Source organism: Bubalus kerabau, chromosome 9 (genome assembly GCF_029407905.1).
Source record: "Bubalus kerabau isolate K-KA32 ecotype Philippines breed swamp buffalo chromosome 9, PCC_UOA_SB_1v2, whole genome shotgun sequence".
NCBI classification, from domain to species: domain Eukaryota; kingdom Metazoa; phylum Chordata; class Mammalia; order Artiodactyla; family Bovidae; genus Bubalus; species Bubalus kerabau.
In genome coordinates, this window is record NC_073632.1 from 112,176,141 (window position 1) to 112,198,188 (window position 22,048).

The 22,048-nt window shown below is 49.4% G+C and overlaps 1 protein-coding gene across 7 annotated transcripts in view; it reads left to right on the forward strand.

Annotated features, from left to right (window-relative positions):
- Positions 1 to 753: 753 nt before the first annotated feature.
- The window catches only part of FAM120B (family with sequence similarity 120 member B), a 68,041-nt gene continuing 46,746 nt past the window's right edge, over positions 754 to 22,048 (forward strand). For 6 of the 7 annotated variants that reach the window (XM_055536218.1, XM_055536217.1, XM_055536221.1 and 3 more), the window contains exons 1-2: positions 755 to 889; positions 17,025 to 18,242. In XM_055536218.1, the coding sequence (XP_055392193.1) occupies positions 17,046 to 18,242 (1,197 nt within the window). In that variant the 5' untranslated portion in view covers positions 755 to 889; positions 17,025 to 17,045. Of the gene's footprint in view, positions 890 to 17,024; positions 18,243 to 22,048 lie in introns of all 7 variants that reach the window. The other variant, XM_055536223.1, reaches the window with a different exon arrangement.

The window sequence follows — 22,048 nt, forward strand, 5'->3', positions numbered from 1 at the left end:
TGCTGGAAGAGACTGCGGGCAAGAGAAGGGAGAGACAGAGGGTGAGATGGTTGGATGGGATCACTGACTCAATGGCCATGAGTTTGAGCAAACTCCTAGGACACGATGAAGAACACGGAAGCCGGGCCTGCTGCAGTTCATGGGGTCACAAAGAGTCGGATTAAACAACATGGCTTCCAGAGTCCAAATTCCTTAACGTGAGACGCATCCTCGCTTCCTCCCCTGCCCTGGCGGCCGCCCTGGGCTCTCGCCCCATTCCAGACCGCAGGTCTGCCTACGAAGAACCGTAGGCTCCAGAATAGTTCGGGGGGCCGTCGCCGTCACAGTCATGTTAGCGTGGCTCCTCTCTACCTAGGGCTTGCTGTGCTCCACTGTGTCCTTGCTCAGCCCCAGCTGGGAAGCGCCGGCCTCCTCCCAATCGGACAGATGGCAAGGTGGATAGAGCGCCAAGCCTGAAAGTCCACCCGTTCAGGACCCCCCACCGCCTGCTCCTCCAGGCCCGGGGCTCAGGTCCAGCCTCCCGTCTCCGGGCGGCTCACCCCATCATCTCAGCGCTCTCATGCCAAACTGCGCCATACGACCCCGACCTAGCGTACAACCGCTGCACCGCCCACAGCACCAACGGATACGCATGCGGAAGCCGAGCGAGTCGTGACCCCGACCTCGGAAGCTCAGCGCGGTTTCCGAGGCAACGGGCGCGGAGCCGGAGCCGGCGCCGCCACGCGCTCTCAGGCGCCTGCGCGTGGCGCTCCCGGCGCCTCCCGGCCGGCTTCGCAGGTCCCGCCCTCTCGTGGGCGGGGCGGTCTCGCGACGGGAAGCGGAAGTGCGCACCGCTGCTGAGGGCCGAGGGCGGCGTGGGCGCGTCTCCGGTGTCCTGGCGCGTCTCTAGGTAGGGCTGGGCCTGCGGGGCTGTCGCCTCGGTGCTGAGGATGCACTCGCGATTCGGCGCCGTCGCGGTCCCTGAGCCGCGTCTCCCTGACCGCTCGACCCCACAGCTGTGCGCCCTGCCTGCTCCCCCCCGGCGCCACCCTGGCCCGACCCCTCTCTGGAAAGAGGCGTGTGGTTCCGGGTCCCCGGTGACCCTGTCTGCTGTCTCTCGGGGAGGCGTCCTCTGACCTCTGCACGTGCGTCTCCGAACTTGAGCGCCTTCCCCCAGTCACCCGTCAGTCCTGAGCTGGGGCTCCAGCACCCAGCAAGCACCATGCCCTTGGGGGAAGAATGGCGGGCGGGATGATGCGTAGGTGGCTGAGAACGTGGTTTGTCCTAGACGGCCAAGGAGGGGACAGAAGCCTCTGTACTGGAGGGGGGATTCTAGCTGAGTTTCGAATAAGTACAAGTTGAGAGGTGCTGCGGGCAAGAGGCCATTCATTACTGCAGCAGAAACGGTGCTTACCACATGTAGGTTTGAGACTGTTGGACATATTCTGGAAAATATAGGTTGATTAGAGTTGGGGTTGGCAGGAAGCTTGAGAGAATTGTGCTCACTCACTCCTGTCTGACTGTGATTTTATGGACCATAGCCTGCCAGGTTCCTCTGTCCATGGGATATTCCCGGCAGCCAGGCTCCTCTATCCGTGGGATTTTTCCCACAGGAAGACTGGAGTGGGTTGCTGTTTTCTCCTCCAGGGGATCTTCCCAACCCAGGGATCAAACCCATGTCTCTTTGAGTCTCCTGAATTGCAGGAGGATTCTTTATCACTAAGCCACCAGGGAAGCCCCTTTGGGAGAACTAGGAACAACAAGAGATGTGATCAAATAAGTGATCAGATCTTAGTATTAAAAGAGTCATCTGACAGGTGTACTGGTGGTGGTCCGGGATGACTATGTGTGATAAGGTGGCGTTTGCAGTCATTTAGGGAAGAGAAGTTTTAGGACTGAAAATTTGGAAATGGTAGTGGGGAGAACTTGGAAGTGAGTTTGATGTGGGGAAAAGTGAGGTGGTATTTCAAGTGACTTCCACATTTTTGACTTGAGCACTTGAGACAATTCAGAGAATGGGAGGCAGGTCTGCAGCATCAGGCTCCTCACCTCTCACCTCCCAAATGTATTATGCTCTGTGAGTCCTCGGTGTCTAGTGTGACCCTTGTGCTTTGTGCTCTGTTGCTGTTGTTTCTGAACCATGGCCTCCCAGCATCATGTGCTCTCTGACCTGCGCATGTTTGGACCTTGCTGTTGGGAGCTACCCCCTGCCCCACCACAGCTTCACACATTCTTTGTGTATTGATTTCCCCAGCATCTGCCATCTCTCAGGTCACTGGAGTGGCTTTCTCCCAACCTGGCCATTCCTCACTCTCAGAAATCTAGCAGTGCCTTCCTTAGTATGTTGTGTTCATGTAAAGCAGTGAGACCTCCTTGGTTGTGTCACACTGCTCATTGCCACACGTACTGCTTTCTGACTACCTTACCTCCCAGTTTCTTTGTGTAACTCCTAACCACTCAGCCTTCCAGACACAGAAATATCTAATCACTTCTGGCCGATGGATTTCTCACCTGAGAAATGAGAAGACCGAAGTAGGTGATGGCTGTGGTCACCTTCAGTTGTTACTATTCTGAGGTTCTGCCTACTCCCCGAGCCTGAATCAGTGGCATTCATGGGGCAGATTTTACTGTAAAGCTAATGAAGTTCAGACTTCAGAGTCCTCACTTTCATGGGCCCCTTCCAAGGCACTAGGAAGGGCCTCAGTGGTTTTTAGTTTATAATTGTGTGTGTATTTTAAAGAAGGGCCTCAAATTATTAAGTTTCAGCCCCCCACAGTGCTTGGATCCCTTTAGTTACCTCCTATTGTCTTGGTTTTGTGTTCCTTTACTTTCCCTTCCCCACCTCCCATTCCTCCTTGTGTGTGCTTCTTACTGAGGCTTAGAGAGAAGCCACTAGTCATAGTAAACACGCTTTTCCAGCAACACAAGAGATGTGGTGATGTCCACACATGGACATCACCAAATGGTCGATTACAAAATTGGATTATATTCTTTGCACCCAAAGATGGAGAAGCTCTATACAGTCAGCGAAAACAAGGCTGGGAGCTGACTGTGGCTCAGATCATGAGTTTCTTATTGCAAAATTCAGGCTTAAATTGAAGAAAGTAGGGAAGACTACTAGGCCATTCAGGTATGACCTAAATCAAATCCCTTATGATTATACAGTGGAAGTAACAAGTAGATTCAAGGGATTAGACCTGATAGATAAGAATGCCTGAAGAACAATGTACAGAGTTTTGTAACATTGTACACAAGGCGGTGATCATACCATCCCCAAGAAAAAGAAATGCAAAAAGGCAAAATGGTTGTCTGAGGAGGACTTACACATAGCTGAGAAAAGAAAAAAAGTGAAAGGCAAAGGAGAAAAGGAAAGATATATTAATCCGAATGCAGAGTTCCAAAGAATAGGGAGCACAAATAAAGTGTTCCTAAGTGATCAATGCTAAGAAATAGATGAAAACAATAGAATGGAAAAGACTAGAGATCTCTTCAAGAAACCTAGAGATACCAAGGGAGCATTTCATGCAAAGATGGTCACAATAAAGGACAGAAACGGTATGGACCAAACAAAAGCAAAAGATATCAAGAAAAGGTGGCAAGAATACACAGAAGAACTATACAAAAAAGATCTTAATGACCCAGATAACCACGACGGTGTGATCACTCATCTAGAGCCAGACATCCTGGAGTGCGAAGTCAAGTGGGCCTTAGGAAACATCACTACAAACAAATGTAATGGAGGTGATGGAATTCCAGCTGAACTATTTCAAATCCTAAAAGATACTGTGAAAGGGCTGCACTCAATATGCCAGCAAATTTGGAAAACTCAGCAGTGGTCACAGGACTGAAAAAGGTCAGTTTTCATTCCAGTCCCAAAGAAGTGAATGCAAGTCACTCAATCGTGTCTGACTCTTTGTGACCCCATAGACTATACAGTCTATGGAATTCTCCAGGCCAGAATACTGGAGTGGGTAACCTTTCCCTTCTCCAGTGTATCTTCCCAACACAGGAATTGAAACCAAGTCTCCCGCATTGCAGGTGGATTCTTTACCAGCTGAGCTTCAAGGGAAGCCCCAAAGAAAGGCAGTGCGAAAGAATATTCAGACTCCTGCACAATTGCACTCATTTCTCATGCTAGCAAAGTAATGATCAAAATTCTCCAAGCTGGGCTTCATCAGTACATGAACCAAGAACTTCCAGATGTTCAAGCTGGATTTAGAAAAGGCAGAGGAACCAGAGATCTAATCGCCAACATTTGTTGGATCATAGAAAAAGCAAGAGAATTCCAGAAAAAACATCTGCTTCATTGACTATGCTGAAACATTTGATGGTGTGGATCACAAAAGAACTTGAAAATTCTTAGATGGAAATACCAGACCACCTTACCTGCCTCCTAGGAAACCTGTATGCAGGTCAAGAAGCAACAGTTAGAACTGGACATGGAACAGCAGACTGGTTCAAAATTGGGCAAGGAGTATGTCAAGGCTGTAATTGTCAGCCTGCTTATTTAACTTATATGCAGAGTACATTATGCAAAATGCTGGGCTGGATGAAGCACAAGCTGGAATCAAGATTTCTGGGAGAAATACTAATAACCTCAGATATGTAGGTGACACCACCCTTATGGCAGAAAGCTAGAGGAATTAAAGAGCCTCTTGATGCAAGTGAAAGAGGAGAGTGAAAAAGCTGGTTTAAAACTCAACACTCAAAAAACTAAGATCATGGCATCTGATCCCGTCACGTCCTGGCAAATAGATAGGGAATCAGTGGAAACAGTGGTAGATTTTATTTTTCTTGGGCTCCCAAATCACTGCAGATGGTGACTGCAACCATGAAATTAAAAAATGCTTGCTGCTTTGAAGGAAAGGTATTACAAGCCTAGATGGTGTATTAAAAAGCAGAGACATTGCCAAAGAAATCTGTATAGTCAAAGCTGTGGTTTTTCCAGAAGTCATGTATGGATATGAAAGTTGGACTGTAAAGAAAGCTGAACACCACCTTTGAAGAATTGATATTTTCAAACTGTGGTGTTTGACAAGACTCTTGAGAGTCCTTTGGATTACATGGAGATCAAACCATTCAACCCTGAAGGAAATCAGTTCTGAATATTTATTGGAAGGACTGAAGCTGAAATTCCAATACTTTGGCTGCTGCTGCTAAGTTGTTTCAGTCGTGTCCGACTCTACGTGACCCCATAGATGGCAGCCCACCAGCCTCCTGTCCCTGGGATTCTCCAGGCAAGAACACCAGAGTGGGTTGCCATTTCCTTCTCCAGTGCGTGAATGTGAAAAGTGAAAGTGAGGTCACTCAGTCGTGTCTGACTCTTCACGACCCCATGGACTGCAGCCTACCAGGCTCCTCCTCCTATGGGATACTCCAGGCAAGAGTACTGGAGTGGGGTGCCATTGCCTTCTCCGATACTTTGGCTACCTGATGTAAAGAGCAAACTCATTTAGAAAAGATCCTGATGCTGGGAAAGATTTAAAGCAATAAAAGGGAGAGGCAGAGGGTGAGATGGATTGATAGCATCACTGACTCAATGAACATGAATTTGAGCAAACTCCGGTAAATAATGAAGGACAGCATGCTATAGTCCATGGGGTGGCAAAGAGTCAGACATGACTTAGCAACTGAATAATGCCAAAAAGAAAATGTGAATGAGTGGGGCTGATCACATTCCTGTTGTAACATGGCTTTAGTTTGCTCTTGCACTCATCAAACATGCTAGTAAAGTAATGCTCAAAATTCTCCAAGCCAGGCTTCAGCAATACATGAACCGTGAACTTCCTGATGTTCAAGCTGGTTTTAGAAAAGGCAGAGGAACCAGAGATCAAATTGCCAACATCTGCTAGATTATGGAAAAAGCAAGAGAGTTCCAGAAAAACATCGATTTCTGCCTTATTGACTATGCCAAAGCCTTTGACTGTGTGGATCACAATAAACTGTGGAAAATTCTGAAAGAGATGGTAATTCCAGACCACCTGACCTGCCTCTTGAGAAATCTGTATGCAGGTCAGGAAGCAACAGTTAGAACTGGACATGGAACAACAGTCTGGTTCCTAATAGGAAAAGGAGTACGTCCAGGCTGTATATCATCACCCTGCTTATTTAACTTATATGCAGAGTACATCATGAGAAACGCTGGACTGGAAGAAACACAAGCTGGAATCAAGATTGCCGGGAGAAATATCAATAACCTCAGATATGCAGATGACACCACCCTTATGGCAGAAAGTGAAGAGGAACTAAAAAGCCTCTTGATGAAAGTGAAAGTGGAGAGTGAAAAAGTTGGCTTAAAGCTCAACATTCAGAAGACGAAGATCATGGCATCTGGTCCCATCACTTCATGGGAAATAGATGGGGAAACAGTGTCAGACTTTATTTTTTTGGGCTCCAAAATCACTGCAGATGGTGACTGTAGCCATGAAATTAAAAGAGGCTTGCTCCTTGGAAGGAAAGTTATGACCAACATAGATAGCATATTCAAAAGCAGAGACATTACTTTGCCAACAAAGGTCCATCTAGTCAAGGCTATGGTTTTTCCTGTGGTCATGTATGGATGTGAGAGTTGGACTGTGAAGAAGGCTGAGCACCGAAGAATTGATGCTTTTGAACTGTGGTGTTGGAGAAGACTCTTGAGAGTCCCTTGGACTGCAAGGAGATCCAACCAGTCCATTCTGAAGGAGATCAGCCCTGGGATTTCTTTGGAAGGAATGATGCTAAAGCTGAAGCTCCAGTACTTTGGCCACCTCATGCGAAGAGTTGACTCATTGGAAAAGACTCTGATGCTGGGAGGGATTGGGGGCAAGAGGAGAAGGGGACGACAGAGGATGAGATGGCTGGATGGCATCACTGACTCGATGGACGTGAGTCTGAGTGAACTCCGGGAGTTGGTGATGGACAGGGAGGCCTGGCATGCTGCGATACATGGGGTTGTGAAGAGTCGGACACGACTGAGCAACTGAACTGAACTGAACTGAGGAAGAACTGAGGTCAGAGATTGACAACTGTGCTCAGGGGGCAGAACATTTGCAACAATATGTGTATTTGATTTGCTTCATTGCTGCTGCCTTGCCACCTCCTTCAAGAAAAGGTTGAAAGTAAGGGAAGTCCACTTCAATTCAGTTCAGTTCAGTCGCTCAGTCGTGTCCGACTCTGTGACCCCATGAGTCACAGCACGCCAGGCCTCCCTGTCCATCACCAACTCCCAGAGTTCACCAGACTCATGTCCATCGAGTCGGTGATGCAATCCAGCCATCTCATCCTCTGTAGTCCCCTTCTCCTCCTGCCCCCAATCCCTTCCAGCATCAGAGTCTTTTCCATTGAATCAACTCTTGGCATGAGGTGGCCAAAGTACTGGAGTTTCAGCTGTAGCATCATTCCTTCCGAAGAAATCCCAGGGCTGATCTCCTTTAAAATGGACTGGCTGGATCTCCTTGCAGTCCAAGGGACTCTCAAGAGTCTTCTCCAACACCACAGTTCAAAAGCATCAATTCTTTGGCTCTCAGCCTTCTTCACAGTCCAACTCTCACATCCATACATGACCACAGGAAAAACCATAGCCTTGACTAGATGGACCTTTGTTGGCAAAGTAATGTCTCTGTTTTTGAATATGCTATCTAGGTTGGTCACAACTTTCCTTCCAAAGAGTAAGTGTCTTTTAATTTCATGGCTGCAGTCACCATGTGCAGTGAAGTCCACTTAATTAAGATCATAAAAGCAGCTCTTACCTCCACTGAAATTAGGATCACACACTGGGAATTCACTCAGAGAAATTAATTTCATCTTAATTAGTTTGAAAGTGAGGCATCCTTATACTATCAGTTACTTTTATAGAGGAACAAGTGGGAATAACTTTTACATTTTCATTTGCTTTTATAAGTAAATTTCTATTTCTTTGTAAGGTGTTCTGTTGGAAAAGTTTTCAGAGAATTAAAACATGTTACTTAAGGTTTAAATTATGTGGATCAGATCAGATCAGATCAGTCCCTCAGTCGTGTCCGACTCTTTGAGACCCCATGAATCACAGCACGCCAGGCCACCCCGTCCATCACCAACTCCTGGAGTTCACTGAGACTCACGTCCATCGAGTCAGTGATGCCATCCAGCCATCTCATCCTCTGTGGTCCCCTTCTCCTCTTGCCCCCAATCCCTCCCAGCATCAGAGTCTTTTCCAATGAGTCAGCTCTTCGCATGAGGTGGCCAAAGTACTGGAGCTTCATCTTTAGCATCATTCCTTCCAAAGAAATCCCAGGGCTGATCTTCAGAATGGACTGGTTGGATCTCCTTGCAGTCCAAGGGACTCTCAAGAGTCTTCTCCAACACCACAGTTCAAAAGCATCAATTCTTCGGCGCTCAGCCTTCTTCACAGTCCAACTCTCACATCCATACATGACCACAGGAAAAGCCATAGCTTTGACTAGATGGACCTTTGTTGGCAATTAATGTCTTTGCTTTTGAATATGCTATCTAAGTTGGTCATAACTTTCCTTCCAAGGAATAAGCCTCTTTTAATTTCATGGCTGCAGTCACCATCTACTAAAGGATTTTATAGTACTAGTTTAAAATCCGCCAAACTGAGAGGTAAACCGTTGTCTTACTTGAGCAAATGAAGTCAGTGGTGTACAAAGAATCAGTGATTTCTTTTCAGTCAGCCAGTAAGTCAGGGCCATTACTAGCTAAAAAGCCGGGTCCTCCGCACCCTTTTCCTTATAAACAAGTGTTAGTCAAAGGAGTCCATTGATGTCAGCTCTTATTGTAGAACACCTGCTTTTAAACACACACCTGTCCAGCTGCATGCCCGCGTGCACGCTGGGCTCTGGAAGGTACACAGCAGTGATGGATGCTCTCCATGTCAGTACTTTAGCTCGGATAATTAGCCCAGTACAGATTCATGTAAGTTACTTTAAGTCATGCATGCTAAAGTGGTTGGTCATCGGGACAAGGGGATACTAGCTTGAACAGCAGAGTTTTCTGGATAATTTAATTTTGGATTTTTTTTCATTAAGGAGAAAAATATCACATTTAGAATGGAAATCTGTCTAAAATAAAGGATTTGTCTGCTTTCTTAAAAAAAATTTTTTTTTTGCCACACTGTTCTACAGGAGATCAGTCCTGGGATTTCTTTGGAAGGAATGATGCTAAAGCTGAAACTCCAGTACTTTGGCCACCTCATGCGAAGAGTTAACTCATTGGAAAAGACTCTGATGCTGGGAGGGATTGGGGGCAGGAGGAAAAGGGGACGACAGAGGATGAGATGGCTGGATGGCATCACTGACTCGATGGACGTGAGTCTCAGTGAACTCCAGGAGTTGGTGATGGACAGGGAGGCCTGGCGTGCTGCGATTCATGGGGTCGCAAAGAGTTGGACATGACTGAGCGACTAATCTGATCTGATCTGATGTAGCTTATGAGATTTTAGTTCCCGAAACAGTGACTGAACCTGGGTCCCCTGCATTGGAATTGCAGTCTTCACCACTGAGCCACCATTCCCTGCTTTCTTAATAGAAGGTGGTATCTGTGATAGGAACTTTCCCTAATCCCTGTGATACGACCTCAAGTAAACATTGTAAACACACCTTGTTGTGATGAGAATAGTGTTAGGGCTTGTTAAGGCGCGTGCGCTGGTTTTCCCTGCTGTTTATGTGGTGTTTTTCTGTCCCCTGGGTTTCCTGGGTCCACTGTCAGAGGTTCTGACCCTTGTCAGCATGGGGACACCTGTCTCGTGCCCTTTCCATTACTGTGGACTTTGAGCTAATTGTTAGAATTATGCAGAAGAGTGATTCACAGATGATAAATCAGAGCCCGAGAAGTCTCTTATGAATAGATTATTTCAGTTTTACTTATGAATTTTGAAACTTACATCGGAGTCTTATTCTGAATTCTGGATCAATGAGGCGTAAGTTTTTATAGGTGGCAGGCATTTTCCTTTCCTGCGTTCACTGACCTGTAAGGCGCTTTGTGAAGCTGCAGTCAGGTAGCCTCTGGGTGTCCCTACAGTCCCACTGGTCCGTTAGGCCCCCTGGGGCTGGGAGCACCTCCAGAAAGGAGCGCTGTAGCTATGCGCACCCCAGGGCTGGCTCTGCCAGGGGTGGTCTTCCCTGCGGGCCCAGCCGCCACCAGATCTCTGAAGTGTGGTGTTCGGGGTGGGCAGCCCCTCGTGAGAGGAGCTGGCTGTGCTGTTACTGTCTATGACCTCAGCAGGTGACTCAGTGCACACTGCTGACTGCCCCCAGCCGCCAGCTCTTCCTGCCTTCTTTGCTGGCATGCAGGCCTCACAGTGGAGTCTGAACAAAACCACACAGTGCACCAGCGGGGCTGGAGGGGGCGTCCGCTGTGGGCACCGGTTCACAGTGTACAGCCTGGTGCATTCGGACATGTCTGCACACACCCAGGTCTGCTTCTTTCCCGACAGACCCTGAGCCTTTGCTCCTTTCAAGGTGCACGTCTTAGGAGTCTGTCTTGTTCGTTGCTGTGTCCGCAGCTGCGGGACCTCGTGCCTTCGGTGTACTGGGGGGAAGGGGCTACAGAGGCTCTCTTTAGCCTCTTTGTCTTGCAATACGACACAGAGCTTTGCATCCCTCCAGAGCTGGAGTTCTTCCCGGCGAGAGAGGGCTTTGGATGTCTCGCCTGCCTCCATCCCTCTTCCACAGCACAGGCAAGGCAGTGCTTCCAAAATACACTTGCTGAAGAGCTTTGCACGACACCTGCTTCCCCTCAGAACCCAGTGTGCACGCGTGTGTGGGTGTGGAAGCCGCTTTCACAGCAGCCTCCTACCACATCTGTCCACTCTTCCCTCCAGCAGAGGCTCTGCCAGGCCCAGGGGTTTGGGTTTTTTTTGTCCCCCATTTTCTGTGTTGAAGAATACATTTACAATATGCTACGTAAAGTTGCAGGTTAAATGACGTAATAGAACAGATATTTTAAGCACCTTAGAAACATGGATTTAATATAAAAAGACACCCTAGGACCTAAATAAAGGCATCCCTGTCGCTCCTGCCTCGTGCCTCCCGCCCGCCTGCCCTCCCACTCCCTCTGGCTGTGCCGCCTGCCCCGTCTGCCTTTGTCAGGGCCCTTGGCACGCCCTTCGTCAGGTGGACGCCCTTCCTCAGGTGGCATCCCCTTCCTCAGGTGCATCCCCTTCCCCAGTGGCATCCCTTCCTCAGGTGGCATCCTGTTCCTCAGGTGCATCCCCTTCCCCAGGTGCATCCCTTCCTCAGGTGGCACCCCTTCCTCAGGTGGCACCCTTTCCTCAGGTGGCATCCCCTTCCTCGGGGGCATCCCCTTCCTCAGTGGCATCCCCTTCCTCAGGTGGCATCCCGTTCCTCAGGTGTATCCCCTTCCTCAGGTGTATCCCCTTCCTCAGGTGCATCCCCTTCCCCAGGTGCATCCCTTCCTCAGGTGGCACCCCTTCTTCAGGTGGCACCCTTTCCTCAGGTGGCATCCCCTTCCTCAGGGGCATCCCCTTCCTCGGTGGCATCCCCTTCCTCAGGTGGCATCCCGTTCCTCAGATGTATCCCTTTCCCCAGGTGCATCCCCTTCCCCAGGTGCATCCCTTCCTCAGGTGGCCCTTGCGGATCCCAGGATGGGTTGTGTCTTCCTGCTGACCATCTCTCACGCTGTCTGCTTTTGTCTGTCTTGAAGTGATGCCCCAGTGACGACCGCTTGCTGGGGCTTTTCCTGCCAGCATGTAAGCTGCCGAAGGCAGGGCCCTGTCTGTCTTGGTTGGCTCACGTCTGCTGGAGTGGCGATAAGGGTGCTGGCTTGGCTCATGGTTCCGCGTCCTGTGTGGGGCCTCTGCCGTGGAGACCCGCCTGGGAGCCGTCGCCCAGGGCTGCCCTGAGGCTGCACTTGTGAATTCTGGTGAACGCTGAGCAGCTGCCGTGTCTTGTCTGGCCTGGGACACATTTTCATCTCTGAAATTTCAGTCCTTTTTCTTAAACCCTGCTGTGTAGTAAGGGTCCCTGTAAGTTCCTCTTTTTAGCTGGGGCTCTCAGGGAGAAGAGGAGAGAGTGGACCTCAGACCCTCCACTTCAAGCTCTGGGGGCCTCATGAGGGGGCGCGGGCTCAGGAGGCAGGCTCCCGCTGAGAGCAGTTACCTAAGACTCAGACATGAAGCTAGGGCAAAGGAGGACTGTGCTTTCTGCCCCGAATCCTAGGCCATTTCCAAGAGTTACATCCGAGATAATTCAGTTTTCTAAGAGAATGTCCATCTCTCTTTTAATTTGCTGTTTACTCTTGATGCGGCCCAAATATCATGATGATACATGTTAATTTGTAGATTTTTGTCTTGTAGAGACATTATCTTTGTCTGATACAGATCTATCAAGAGGTTATGGTTTTATTTATTTTATTTATTTTTTTTGGTGGTCAAAATAAATTTTAATGTAAAAACTGACATAAAATATAGAAATATGTATGTAGAGGAGAAAACAAAATCCAGTTATATTCTATTTTTAAGGGAAATGTGACAATGAAAACACTACTATACATAAAATAGACAACTAATGAGAACCTACTGTATAGCACAGGGAACTCTACTCAATACTCAGTGCTCCTTAGCTTTGTAATTGTTTGGTATATCTATTCCAATCCCTTGGGTTTGAATCCCATTGAGAGGTTATGGTTTTATATCTGTAGAATATTAATCTGATCTGTCTCTAGCTTTAAAAAGCTCAACTTTGCCAGCCAGCTGTTCACATGTGTTCAGGACCAGCTTCCTGTCTTACAGTCTCCCTCACCGATTGGCCTTTGCACGGGTGTTGTCTCTTCACCTTTGACTGTTATGCCTTGAACCTCTGGGTGTACCTCACGCAGCCACAACTGCTGGTACTGGTTGTCCTGCAAACACTGTTCTGTGGGGTGTTTGCCCTGGGCTGTCGTGGGTCTGTGGGGGGTGTGCCCGGGGCTGTCCGTGGGTCCATGGAGGAGTGTGCCCTGGGCTGTTGTGGGTCCTTGGATGTGTGCCAGGGCTGTCGTGGGTCCATGGGCTGTGTGCCTGGGGCTGTCATAGATCCGTGGGGAGTGTGCCCAGGGCTGTCCGTGGTCCATGGGGGTGTGCCCGGGGCTGTCTGTTGTCCATGGGGTGTGTGCCCGGGGCTGTCTTGGGTCCGTGGGGTGTGTGCCCGGGGCTGTCCGTGGTCCATGGGGGTGTGCCCAGGGCTGTCTCTGGTCCATGTGGTGTGTGCCCGGGGCTGTCAGTGGTCCATGGAGGTGTGCCCGGGGCTGTCGTGGGTCCATGGGGGTGTGCCCGGGGCTGTCATGGATCCATGAGGAGTGTGCAGGGGCTGTCGTGGGTACATGGGGGTGTGCCTGGGGCTGTATGTGGTCCTTGGGTATGTGCCCGGAGCTGTCATAGGTCTGTGGGAAGTGTGCCAGGGCTGTCGTGGGGCCTTGGGGTGTGTGCCCGGGGCTGTCGTGGATCCGTGGGGTGTGTGCCCGGGGCTGTCGTGGGTCCGTGGGGTGTGTGCCCGGGGCTGTCGTGGGGCCGTGGGGTGTGTGCCCGGGGTGGTCTTCGGTCCATGGGGTGTGTGCCTGGGGCTGTTCATGGTCCGTGGGGGCGTGCCCAGGGCTGTCGTGGGCCCACTGTCCTGTGTTCTGAGTGACCCTCCGTGTATCACCTTTGATCTCTCAGTGGCAGGTAGGGGGTGTATGTGTTTTTTGCTGAGGCCTGCCTCTCCATTTCTCTAAGTGTTGTCAGTAGAAAGATGGTAAATAAAGGAGTTTCTGGGTTTCTCGCATCTTCTCTCCAGGCCTCAGTTACTCGTCACCCCAGACTTCGGGACTGATCTGGATGTGACCAGAGGAAGGCTTCCCCATGGTCCCCCTTTGCAGCCCCTGCCCCACCCCGCTTGTGCACCTGCGAGGCTCCTTCCTAAACTCTCCTGCCCTGACGCCTTCTCTCCAAGTCAGACTCCAGCTTATAGTCTTGCTTTGCCCACAGCTGAGTCTGTAAACTTGTTGGTTCCTGGTTTCTCTTTATATCCCTGCCCTGTGATGCCTTCATCTATCTGCTCCCTCACAGATGCTTGCCAGGCCTCATGTCCCTGACTCTGCTGGGTGTTAGGGATCTGATGGGGTGACACCTGCCCCGAGGCCCACAGTGATGGGTGGGATCCCCAGATTCTCCTTTGGGAAGTAAGACTCCTCCCTGACGAGAATAACTTTTGTTTTATTTCCAAACAGTAGTTATCTAGGTAATGGCAGTTTCCTGTATAATTTGCAGGTAGAGTAAGTAAAACTATATATGTGTGTGTGTGTATATATATGTAATTTTACAATGTGTATTTTATATATTTATATATATTTGCAGTAATCTTAAAAACTACCTTTAAAGAATGTAAATCCTCAGTATATGCTCTTAGAAATAAAAAAAAAAAAACAGAAGAAAGTTATTGAACAGGTAATATTGACATATTCTCTTTTTAAGCATTTCTTTTCACACCACACATTGATGGCAGGTTAACCCTGCATTCATGCTTTGGGGACCTGAAATGCCAGAAGGCATCCTCTAATGTCCCAAGTTCCCAAATCTTTACCTATCCAAAGTTTTCTTTGTAAATACCATAGAAGAGCACATTCCTGAGGTAATTTGTGATTCAAACTGTGAGAAATTGGCAGTGTAAAATACAGGAAAAACCAGTACCTGTTTAAAAAAATAGTGAGCTTTTTACTACTGAGGTAAGCAAGGAAGAAAATCATTTGAATGAAATCAAAGCAGAGGCAGAGCCCAACTTCTTGCAAAATAAAGAGGAGAGTGTTTCAAGAAACTCCGTGTTGTCACTTGCAGTTTTAGTAGAAAAACGCTTGAAACAAAAATGTCTTTTTATTAGCGAGGGAAGGCAGCCAAGGCACACGAGGCAGGGCTGCCGGACAAATGGCCGAGTCTGTGGGTGGGAGAGGCAGCCGCCTGGAGCCTGCCCGCCTGCGCGCCTCCTCGCGGGCTTGGCGGCCGGGTCCTCAGGCCCCACATGGCTGAGGAAGAAGCCGGTCTCCTTTCACAGCAGAGAAAGAGTCAGACTCCTGCTGGGTGAGCTCTGCCTTGGGTCCTCTCATCGTCTACAAACCTTTCCTTTTTTTAAAAAAAAATTCCGTTTTGGTTTTGTGCAGTCTGACAGCCCTTCTTTGTGTTCTGAAACATACCGCCTTCCCGCCCGGCCCAGCGGCCTGCCTGGGAATGACCTTGTGGTTGAGGGGCTTGTTCTGTGAAGTCCGTCTTCTGCATCAGAAACACGCATAGCTGCCCAGGCCAGTTCAGTGCCCCCAGGAGGCTGCAGCGGTTGGGAGTGTGGGCCATCTTGTCTGAGCTTCTGAGACGGCCTCACTCAGCCTCAGCTTCGTGTGCTGTTTGTGTCCACTCGGCTTTTAGGTATTCTTCATTATTGTTGTGTAGTCTCTAAGTCATGTCCGACTCTCTGTGACCCCGTGGACTATAGTCTGCCAGTCTCCTCTGTCCATGGTATTCTCCAGACAAGAATACTGGAGTGGGTTGCCATTTCCATCTCTAGGGTGTCTTCCTGATCCAGGGATCAAACCCATGGCTCCTGCATTGGCAGGCAGATTCTTTACTGCTGAGCCGCCAGTGAAAAGTTCAGTCATGGCCGACTCTTTGCGACGCTGTGGACTGTAGCCCACCATGCTGCTCTGTCCATGGATTTCTCCAGGCAAGGCAAGAATACTGGAGTGGGTAGCCATTCCCCTCTCCAGAGGATCTTCCCAACCTGAGGCTTGAACCTATGTCTTCTATATTGCAGGTGGATTCTTTACTGTCTGAGGCACCAGGGAAGCCCTATGTTTATTATTAGTAGCAATTAAGTAGATAGTTTTAAATTCTGTTAGAGGCCACTGTCCATTAACAGGTGTACATTCTTAGAAGGGAATCCACAAGGCGGCCTTTTCCCAGCCCAGTAATTTGCTTATCATTCCTTCATTTGTGAAATAGGGTTTATAATTTTTACCTACAAGGGTGGTTTTGAAGAGTGGAGACGTGTGTTTTGAGTGCCCAGTGCTGTCTGGCAGGCGGTGGGCAGGAGCTGGTTCTGCTCTGTGGGGGCAGCTGGGGTGGCTGCCCTCAGCCCCTGGCCTGAGAGAGGGCCATTTCCTCTCTGCTGTTGTTTGCATGATAAGGATTCTTTTGTTTTGTTTTATTAGAGGACATGAAGCCTTGATGAGAAGAATAGGCTGTTGAGATAAAAGATGTCTGACCACAGATGGGTGTCTTTTACTATGTGCAAGGACATTATACTCATATAAAGGACTGTGCTTAAATTTTTTTTTTCCAGATTGTGAATTCTAACTCTTCGAACTATTTTGTGTATTTTTACGTTTTAGAACAGATAGTTTTTCATCTAAAGTCAATCAGTGATCATGTCAAATGTTAAGGATACTTGGCCTAGAGAATTTTCACATAGTCTTTTTAACACCTTTATTGAGATATATTGATGTGCGGGAATCTTCGAGCCTGTGTTCACCTGTGAAATTGCCCCACAGCCAAGGTAGTGAATGTGTCTGTCACTTTGCCTCTGCAGCCTCTCCCTCAGCACCCCCTCCTGCCCCACCGCAGACGAACCCAGGGCTCTGGGCCCTGCAGCAGCTCAGGCGGCTAGGCGTTGACAGCGGCGTGCATGCCTTGGTCCAGCTTCTTTCACTCAGCAAAACTATTTTGAGAAACATCAGTGTCGCATGTATCAGTTTTACATTTTAAGTTTTCAAAATTAACTTCTATTTGCACTCCTAGATGGGAAGCATTACTTCTTTGAAACTATTAACCTGTTGTCAAACTTTGTTGAGAAATCTCTTGAATAACAGTCATAGTGAAAATCTTGAGAGAGCCCTGCCCTGCACTGTCCTGGTCAAAGCCCAACTCAGCGCCTCACTTGGGCCCAGCCCTGCGGGTGTGTGCGAGGAGGGCACTCGGGCTCCTGAGAGCATGGCATGCCCTTTGTTATGATGGGAACAGAGGGAATGTGAAACTTGGACTGTTTGCTTGGAAAGGCGCTATGTGTCTGATGGTGACGCCGTATTTACTCATTTCTTTTCCTTTTTAGATCCTTCCCAGGAGTTCCATTATGGGTGTGAGAGGTTTGCATGGGTTTGTGGCGAGTAGCTGCCCACATGTATGTACAGTAGTAAACTTCAAGGAGCTGGCAGAGCGCCACCGGAGCCAGCACCCCGGAGGGACGCCCGCCATTGTGGTCGACGCCATGTGCTGCCTCAGGTACTGGTACACACCGGAGTCCTGGGTCTGCGGCGGACAGTGGCGGGAATACTATTCTTCTTTGCGAGAATTCGTGAGAACTTTTACCGCTGTTGGCATCAAGCTGATCTTCTTCTTTGATGGCATGGTGGAGCAGTCCAAGAGAGACGAGTGGGTGAAACGCAGACTCAAGAATAACAGGGAGATAGCCAAGATCTTCCACTACATCAAGTCCCACAGGGAGCAGCCGGGCAGAAACATGTTCTTCATCCCCTCGGGGCTGGCCATATTTACGCAGTTTGCTTTGAAGGCCCTAGGTCAGGAAACTCTGTGCTCGTTACAGGAGGCCGACTACGAGGTGGCCTCCTATGGCTTCCAGAACAACTGTCTTGGGATTCTTGGAGAAGACACTGACTACTTAATCTATGACACCTGTCCCTACTTTTCCATCAGCGAGCTCTCCCTGGACAGTCTGGACACCGTCATGCTCTGCCGGGAGAAGCTCTGTCAGAGCCTCGGGCTCCGCCTGGCCGACCTGCCCCTGCTGGCCTGCCTGCTTGGCAATGACGTCGTCCCAGAAGGCATGTTCGAGAGCTTTCGGTACAAATGCTTGACTTCCTATGCCTCTGTGAGAGAGAGCTGTGACAGAAAAGGTAACGTTATCTTAGCTGTAGCAGACCACATATCTAAAGTTCTTCGGTTGCATCAAGGTGAGAAAAAGCTGGAAGAGATGCTACCTTTGGGACCAAACAAAGCTCTTTTTTATAAAGGAGTAGCGTCGTATCTTTTGCCAGGACAGAAATCTCCATGGTTTATCCAAAAACCTAAAGATGTAGTAACTTTGGATAAGCAGGTACTATCCATGAGTTCAGATCCTGAATCTAAGCAAGAGTTTCCTGTGTGTATGGACCCTGAATCCAAGCAGAAATTACCTGTGGGTACAGACCCTGAGTTTAACCTAGAAGCACCCATGTGTACAAACACTGAAGTTAAACAAGAAGACCCTGTAAATGTGGGGCCTGAAGCCAAGCATCAAGTAACTGTGGCTTTGGATCCTGAAATCTTAAAGGTAGGTGCACATGCCCACCCGAATGTAATATGTCATGATTGAAAATGTACCCAGTGATGGGTTTGTCAGTGAATATCTATTGACTGCCTGCAGTGGTTAAGACACGGTGGGGGCCACAGAGACAAACCCTTGAGTTTAGCTAGGAGCTTCACAATACATGTGAAAACCTGCGTTGTGAGCTCTGTCTCGTGTTGTTCCATGGTTGTTACAGAGTGCTAGGGATTTGAAAGAGAGTCATCACTGTGGGTTAAGGACAGAGAGAAGTCCCCAGAGGAGTAGTTATAACTGGAGCCAGGCCTTCCTGGGCCCGAGGTTGCTGTGAACAGGCAAAGATGGGACCTGTGCTCTCAGCAGAGCCCTGGGACAAGTAGCTGAGGCCTGGGGTGTGAAGGGCTAAGTAAGGAGAAGATAATTGGGAAGGACAGACACAGCCAGATGGTGGATATTACTGCATGCCACCCTAGGGATTTGAATGTAGTCCGTAAAATGATACAGAGCCTTGGTAGTTTTGAAGGAGGGCCACGGTTCATGAACTGCCTGCTCCGTGTAGATTAGTTGCAGTGTGGCTATTATCTCATTGAAACCTCTCGTTATCCTTGGGTTACAGAGGAGTTGCGTGTGGACACTAATGCCCTGAGGCATCTCAGCAAGCACAGAGCCAAATAGGACTTTACTCACAGCTTTCATTGTTCTTGCATTGAGTGTCACCATCTTTCCAAGTTAAAAACCTGGGAACGTCTCTCCCATATTTCATCAACAGTCTCTCTTAAGTCTCGTTACTTTGATCTGTTCAGTGGCTCTTACCACCCTGGGCTCTCACCACCCTGTGTGGATGACTGTAGACGTCTGAGAACTCTTCCTAAACAGACTTTGGCCCCTTGTAGCCCCTTTGTCATGCTGCACACAGAAATAAAGCCCCGATTTGCATTTGCTAGCTTTTCGGAGGGAAGCGGTGACCTGCACAGGGAGGGCCGCCGTCCCGGCTGCTGCCTGCTGCTCCAGCCGTACCTGCCCCTCCTGCCTGCCCCTCTCCTGGACGGCCCTCCGGCCCCTCCACTGGTCGGTGCCTGCTGGGTTTCCCCATCACACCCAGAGAGGCCTCCCACCCTGTGTGAGAGACCGATGTTTGCTGCAGGTGCCTCCGGAATGTCCTCTCTGGTTCAGTCTTTCGTTCCAGACCGGGCGATCCTGTGAGGGCCTGGCCGTGTTGGTTCTTGTCCTGCCCTGCCGCGGTCTCGGAGTGTCCTCTACCTCTTCTGTCTCTACGCTTTCTGTCAGTGACTTCTCCCCTCCGTCCTGCACAATTGCAAGGAATCTTCCCTCTTTCTGTCACATGCCTTGTAGCAGAGGGGGTAGCTTCTTATCGTAGGAAATTACAGTGAGAGGTAGAATATGGTACATGTTTCAAGAGACTTATAGGTGAAAAAGTATTAAGAAATTTATTCTACCTGGAAACATTCTTAACTGCTTTTTAAAGGGAAAAGAATGTGAGTGGACATTGGAGGAGGGTTGGAGGCGGACCTGCACGTGGAGGTCCCAATGAGCAGTGGGAGGTGGGTGGAACATGTCAGCTTGGAGACAGGCGGGCCTCAGCGCAGCCCAAGGAGAAAGGCGAGCAGAGGCAGGACAGGGAGTCCAGTCTGCGCTCGGCTTCCGTGCTCAGTGTGGTTGCGTTGCTGGCTTTCCAGTGACACGCCTCTGCGTAGTTGTTCCTGGTTCTCGGCCGTTCCTCACTGTCTCCACTAACACAGCTCTTGCTGGCCACCCTGGTCTCCCGCTCACGTGAGGCCGTGGGTGTGCAAAGGCTAAAGGACATGTCTGCAGTGGCCACACAGCTAGTTCTTGTAGACCCCGAGTTTGAGCCCAAGCCTTCCACGCTTCACAAGATCGCACCCACCTTCCCTGGGTGGAGGAAGTCTGAAAGTCCATTGGCACTGGGAGAGGGACGCGCCGTGGTCAGGAGTCGGGAAGCGGGAGAACAGAAGAGTCTGAAAGGGAGCCGCCCTGCTTGGAGTCTCGTTAGAGAGTTGGGCGGTATCTGCGTTTTGTCCAGCCCAGGACTCCTAGAAGTCCCCTGCCACACCTCCAGCACCATTCCAGGCCCTCTCTGCTTGATTCTGTTTCGCTCTGGTTCCTACCGGTCCCCAGCTCTCACTTGCGTCTGTGTGCCTCGCACCTGTCAGTCTGGGCTCCTCCTCATGCTCCCTGGCTGCGTTCACTGTGCCTGACCCATACCCACTGGGTGTGGTGGCCTGGCATCTCACCCCGTTTATTCCAAGGGGAGTCCAGGAAAGTTAGGTCCAGCCACAGAGGGCAAGCATGTGTGTGCTGAGAGAGTTAAGGACTTAGTTCTTAGCCTTTTTTAGGAGGCACGGGATAGCAAGCGGGGGTGTGGTGAGATCAGATGCTTGTTTTCTGAAACACAGCAGGGGATGGACCGGTGTGTCATGAGCTGGAATCAGGGGATGGAACTGGAGGACGAGAAGCAACTCAGGCAGTGTTTCAGAAGAGAATCCTGCTGTGCAGGTGAAGCTCCTGTGCTCAGGCTAGTGGGGTGGGGTTGGCCTGAGCCAAACAGAAGGTAGGCTTCACAGGGACCATCTGATGCTTAAAATGTGTGCTCTACGTGTAGTGGAGACCCTCGAGGTAGAAGCAGTGATGCCCTGAGGGGTGAAGGGCATCCGAGGGGGAGGAGGGGGAGGTAAGAGTAAGCTGACAAGGGCCCGGGAGGCAGGTTCAAGGGTAAGAAGGAAGGCGGGTCTGCCTGATGCCGCAGTGGCCGTGGACGGGGCTCGGAGGTTGTCAGGATTGGCACGTGGGAGGATCAGGGGGCCTACAGAGCTGTGGTCACCCATGGGCTTGGTGGAGGTTGGATGACAGGAATTTGGTGGCAGTTTGGAAGCAAAAAAGGCAGAAGCTGGGGATGGGGTTGCTTTTTGTGGAAGTCTGGTGGAAGGAGCCCAGCAGAGTCTCCTGGGCCTGTGGGGCGGTGGGGGTGGGGGGAGGACAGAGTGTGTCCTGAGTCAGTGGCACTTGGACTTCTTGAGCTTAGAGGCCGCTTTGAAAATAATTTGGAAGTTTCTTAAATTCCCCTTAAAAATTCCTTAAAAAATATTTTTCAGTATCATCTTCCAGCACTGACAATAGATAACCAGAATTCAAACGTGCATTTTGGCCACATGTAGTCACCCTAGAAGTCCTTTGGTGCCAAGTAGCTGAATGTAGCAATTGCCTGGGTGCATGCACACAACCATTGCTGTTTCCTCCAGCAATTGGATAAACTGAATTCTTGCTTTAGAATTTTCAGATTAGGTGAATATGTTCAAGTTTTTCCAAGTGTGGAACACTATATCTGCAGTAAGGGCAGAGATAAAAGATGCTGAGGTGATGAGCTAGTTAATGAATTAATATTATAATTGTAGAAAACTTCTCTGAAAACCCTGTGTACACCCAGAAAAGAATGTTACATCTCAACTCTGTACAGTTGCCAAAATTGGAGGTTTTCTGATAGAATGACTATATAATTTGTTATAACTTTATAGATAAATTTGTCAAAATTCTAACTCTTGAAATAAAAAAAGAGGAAGAAACGTAAGAAGGTATAGGAAAATACATTAGAGGGTTCAGTTCAGTTCAGTTCAGTCTCTCAGTCGTGTCTGACTCTTTGCGACCCCATGAATTACAGGCCTCCCTGTCTATCACCAACTCCCGGAGTTCACCCAGACTCACGTCCATCGAGTCAGTGATGCCATCCAGCCATCTCATCCTCTGTTGTCCCCTTCTCCTCCTGCCCTCAATCCTTTCCA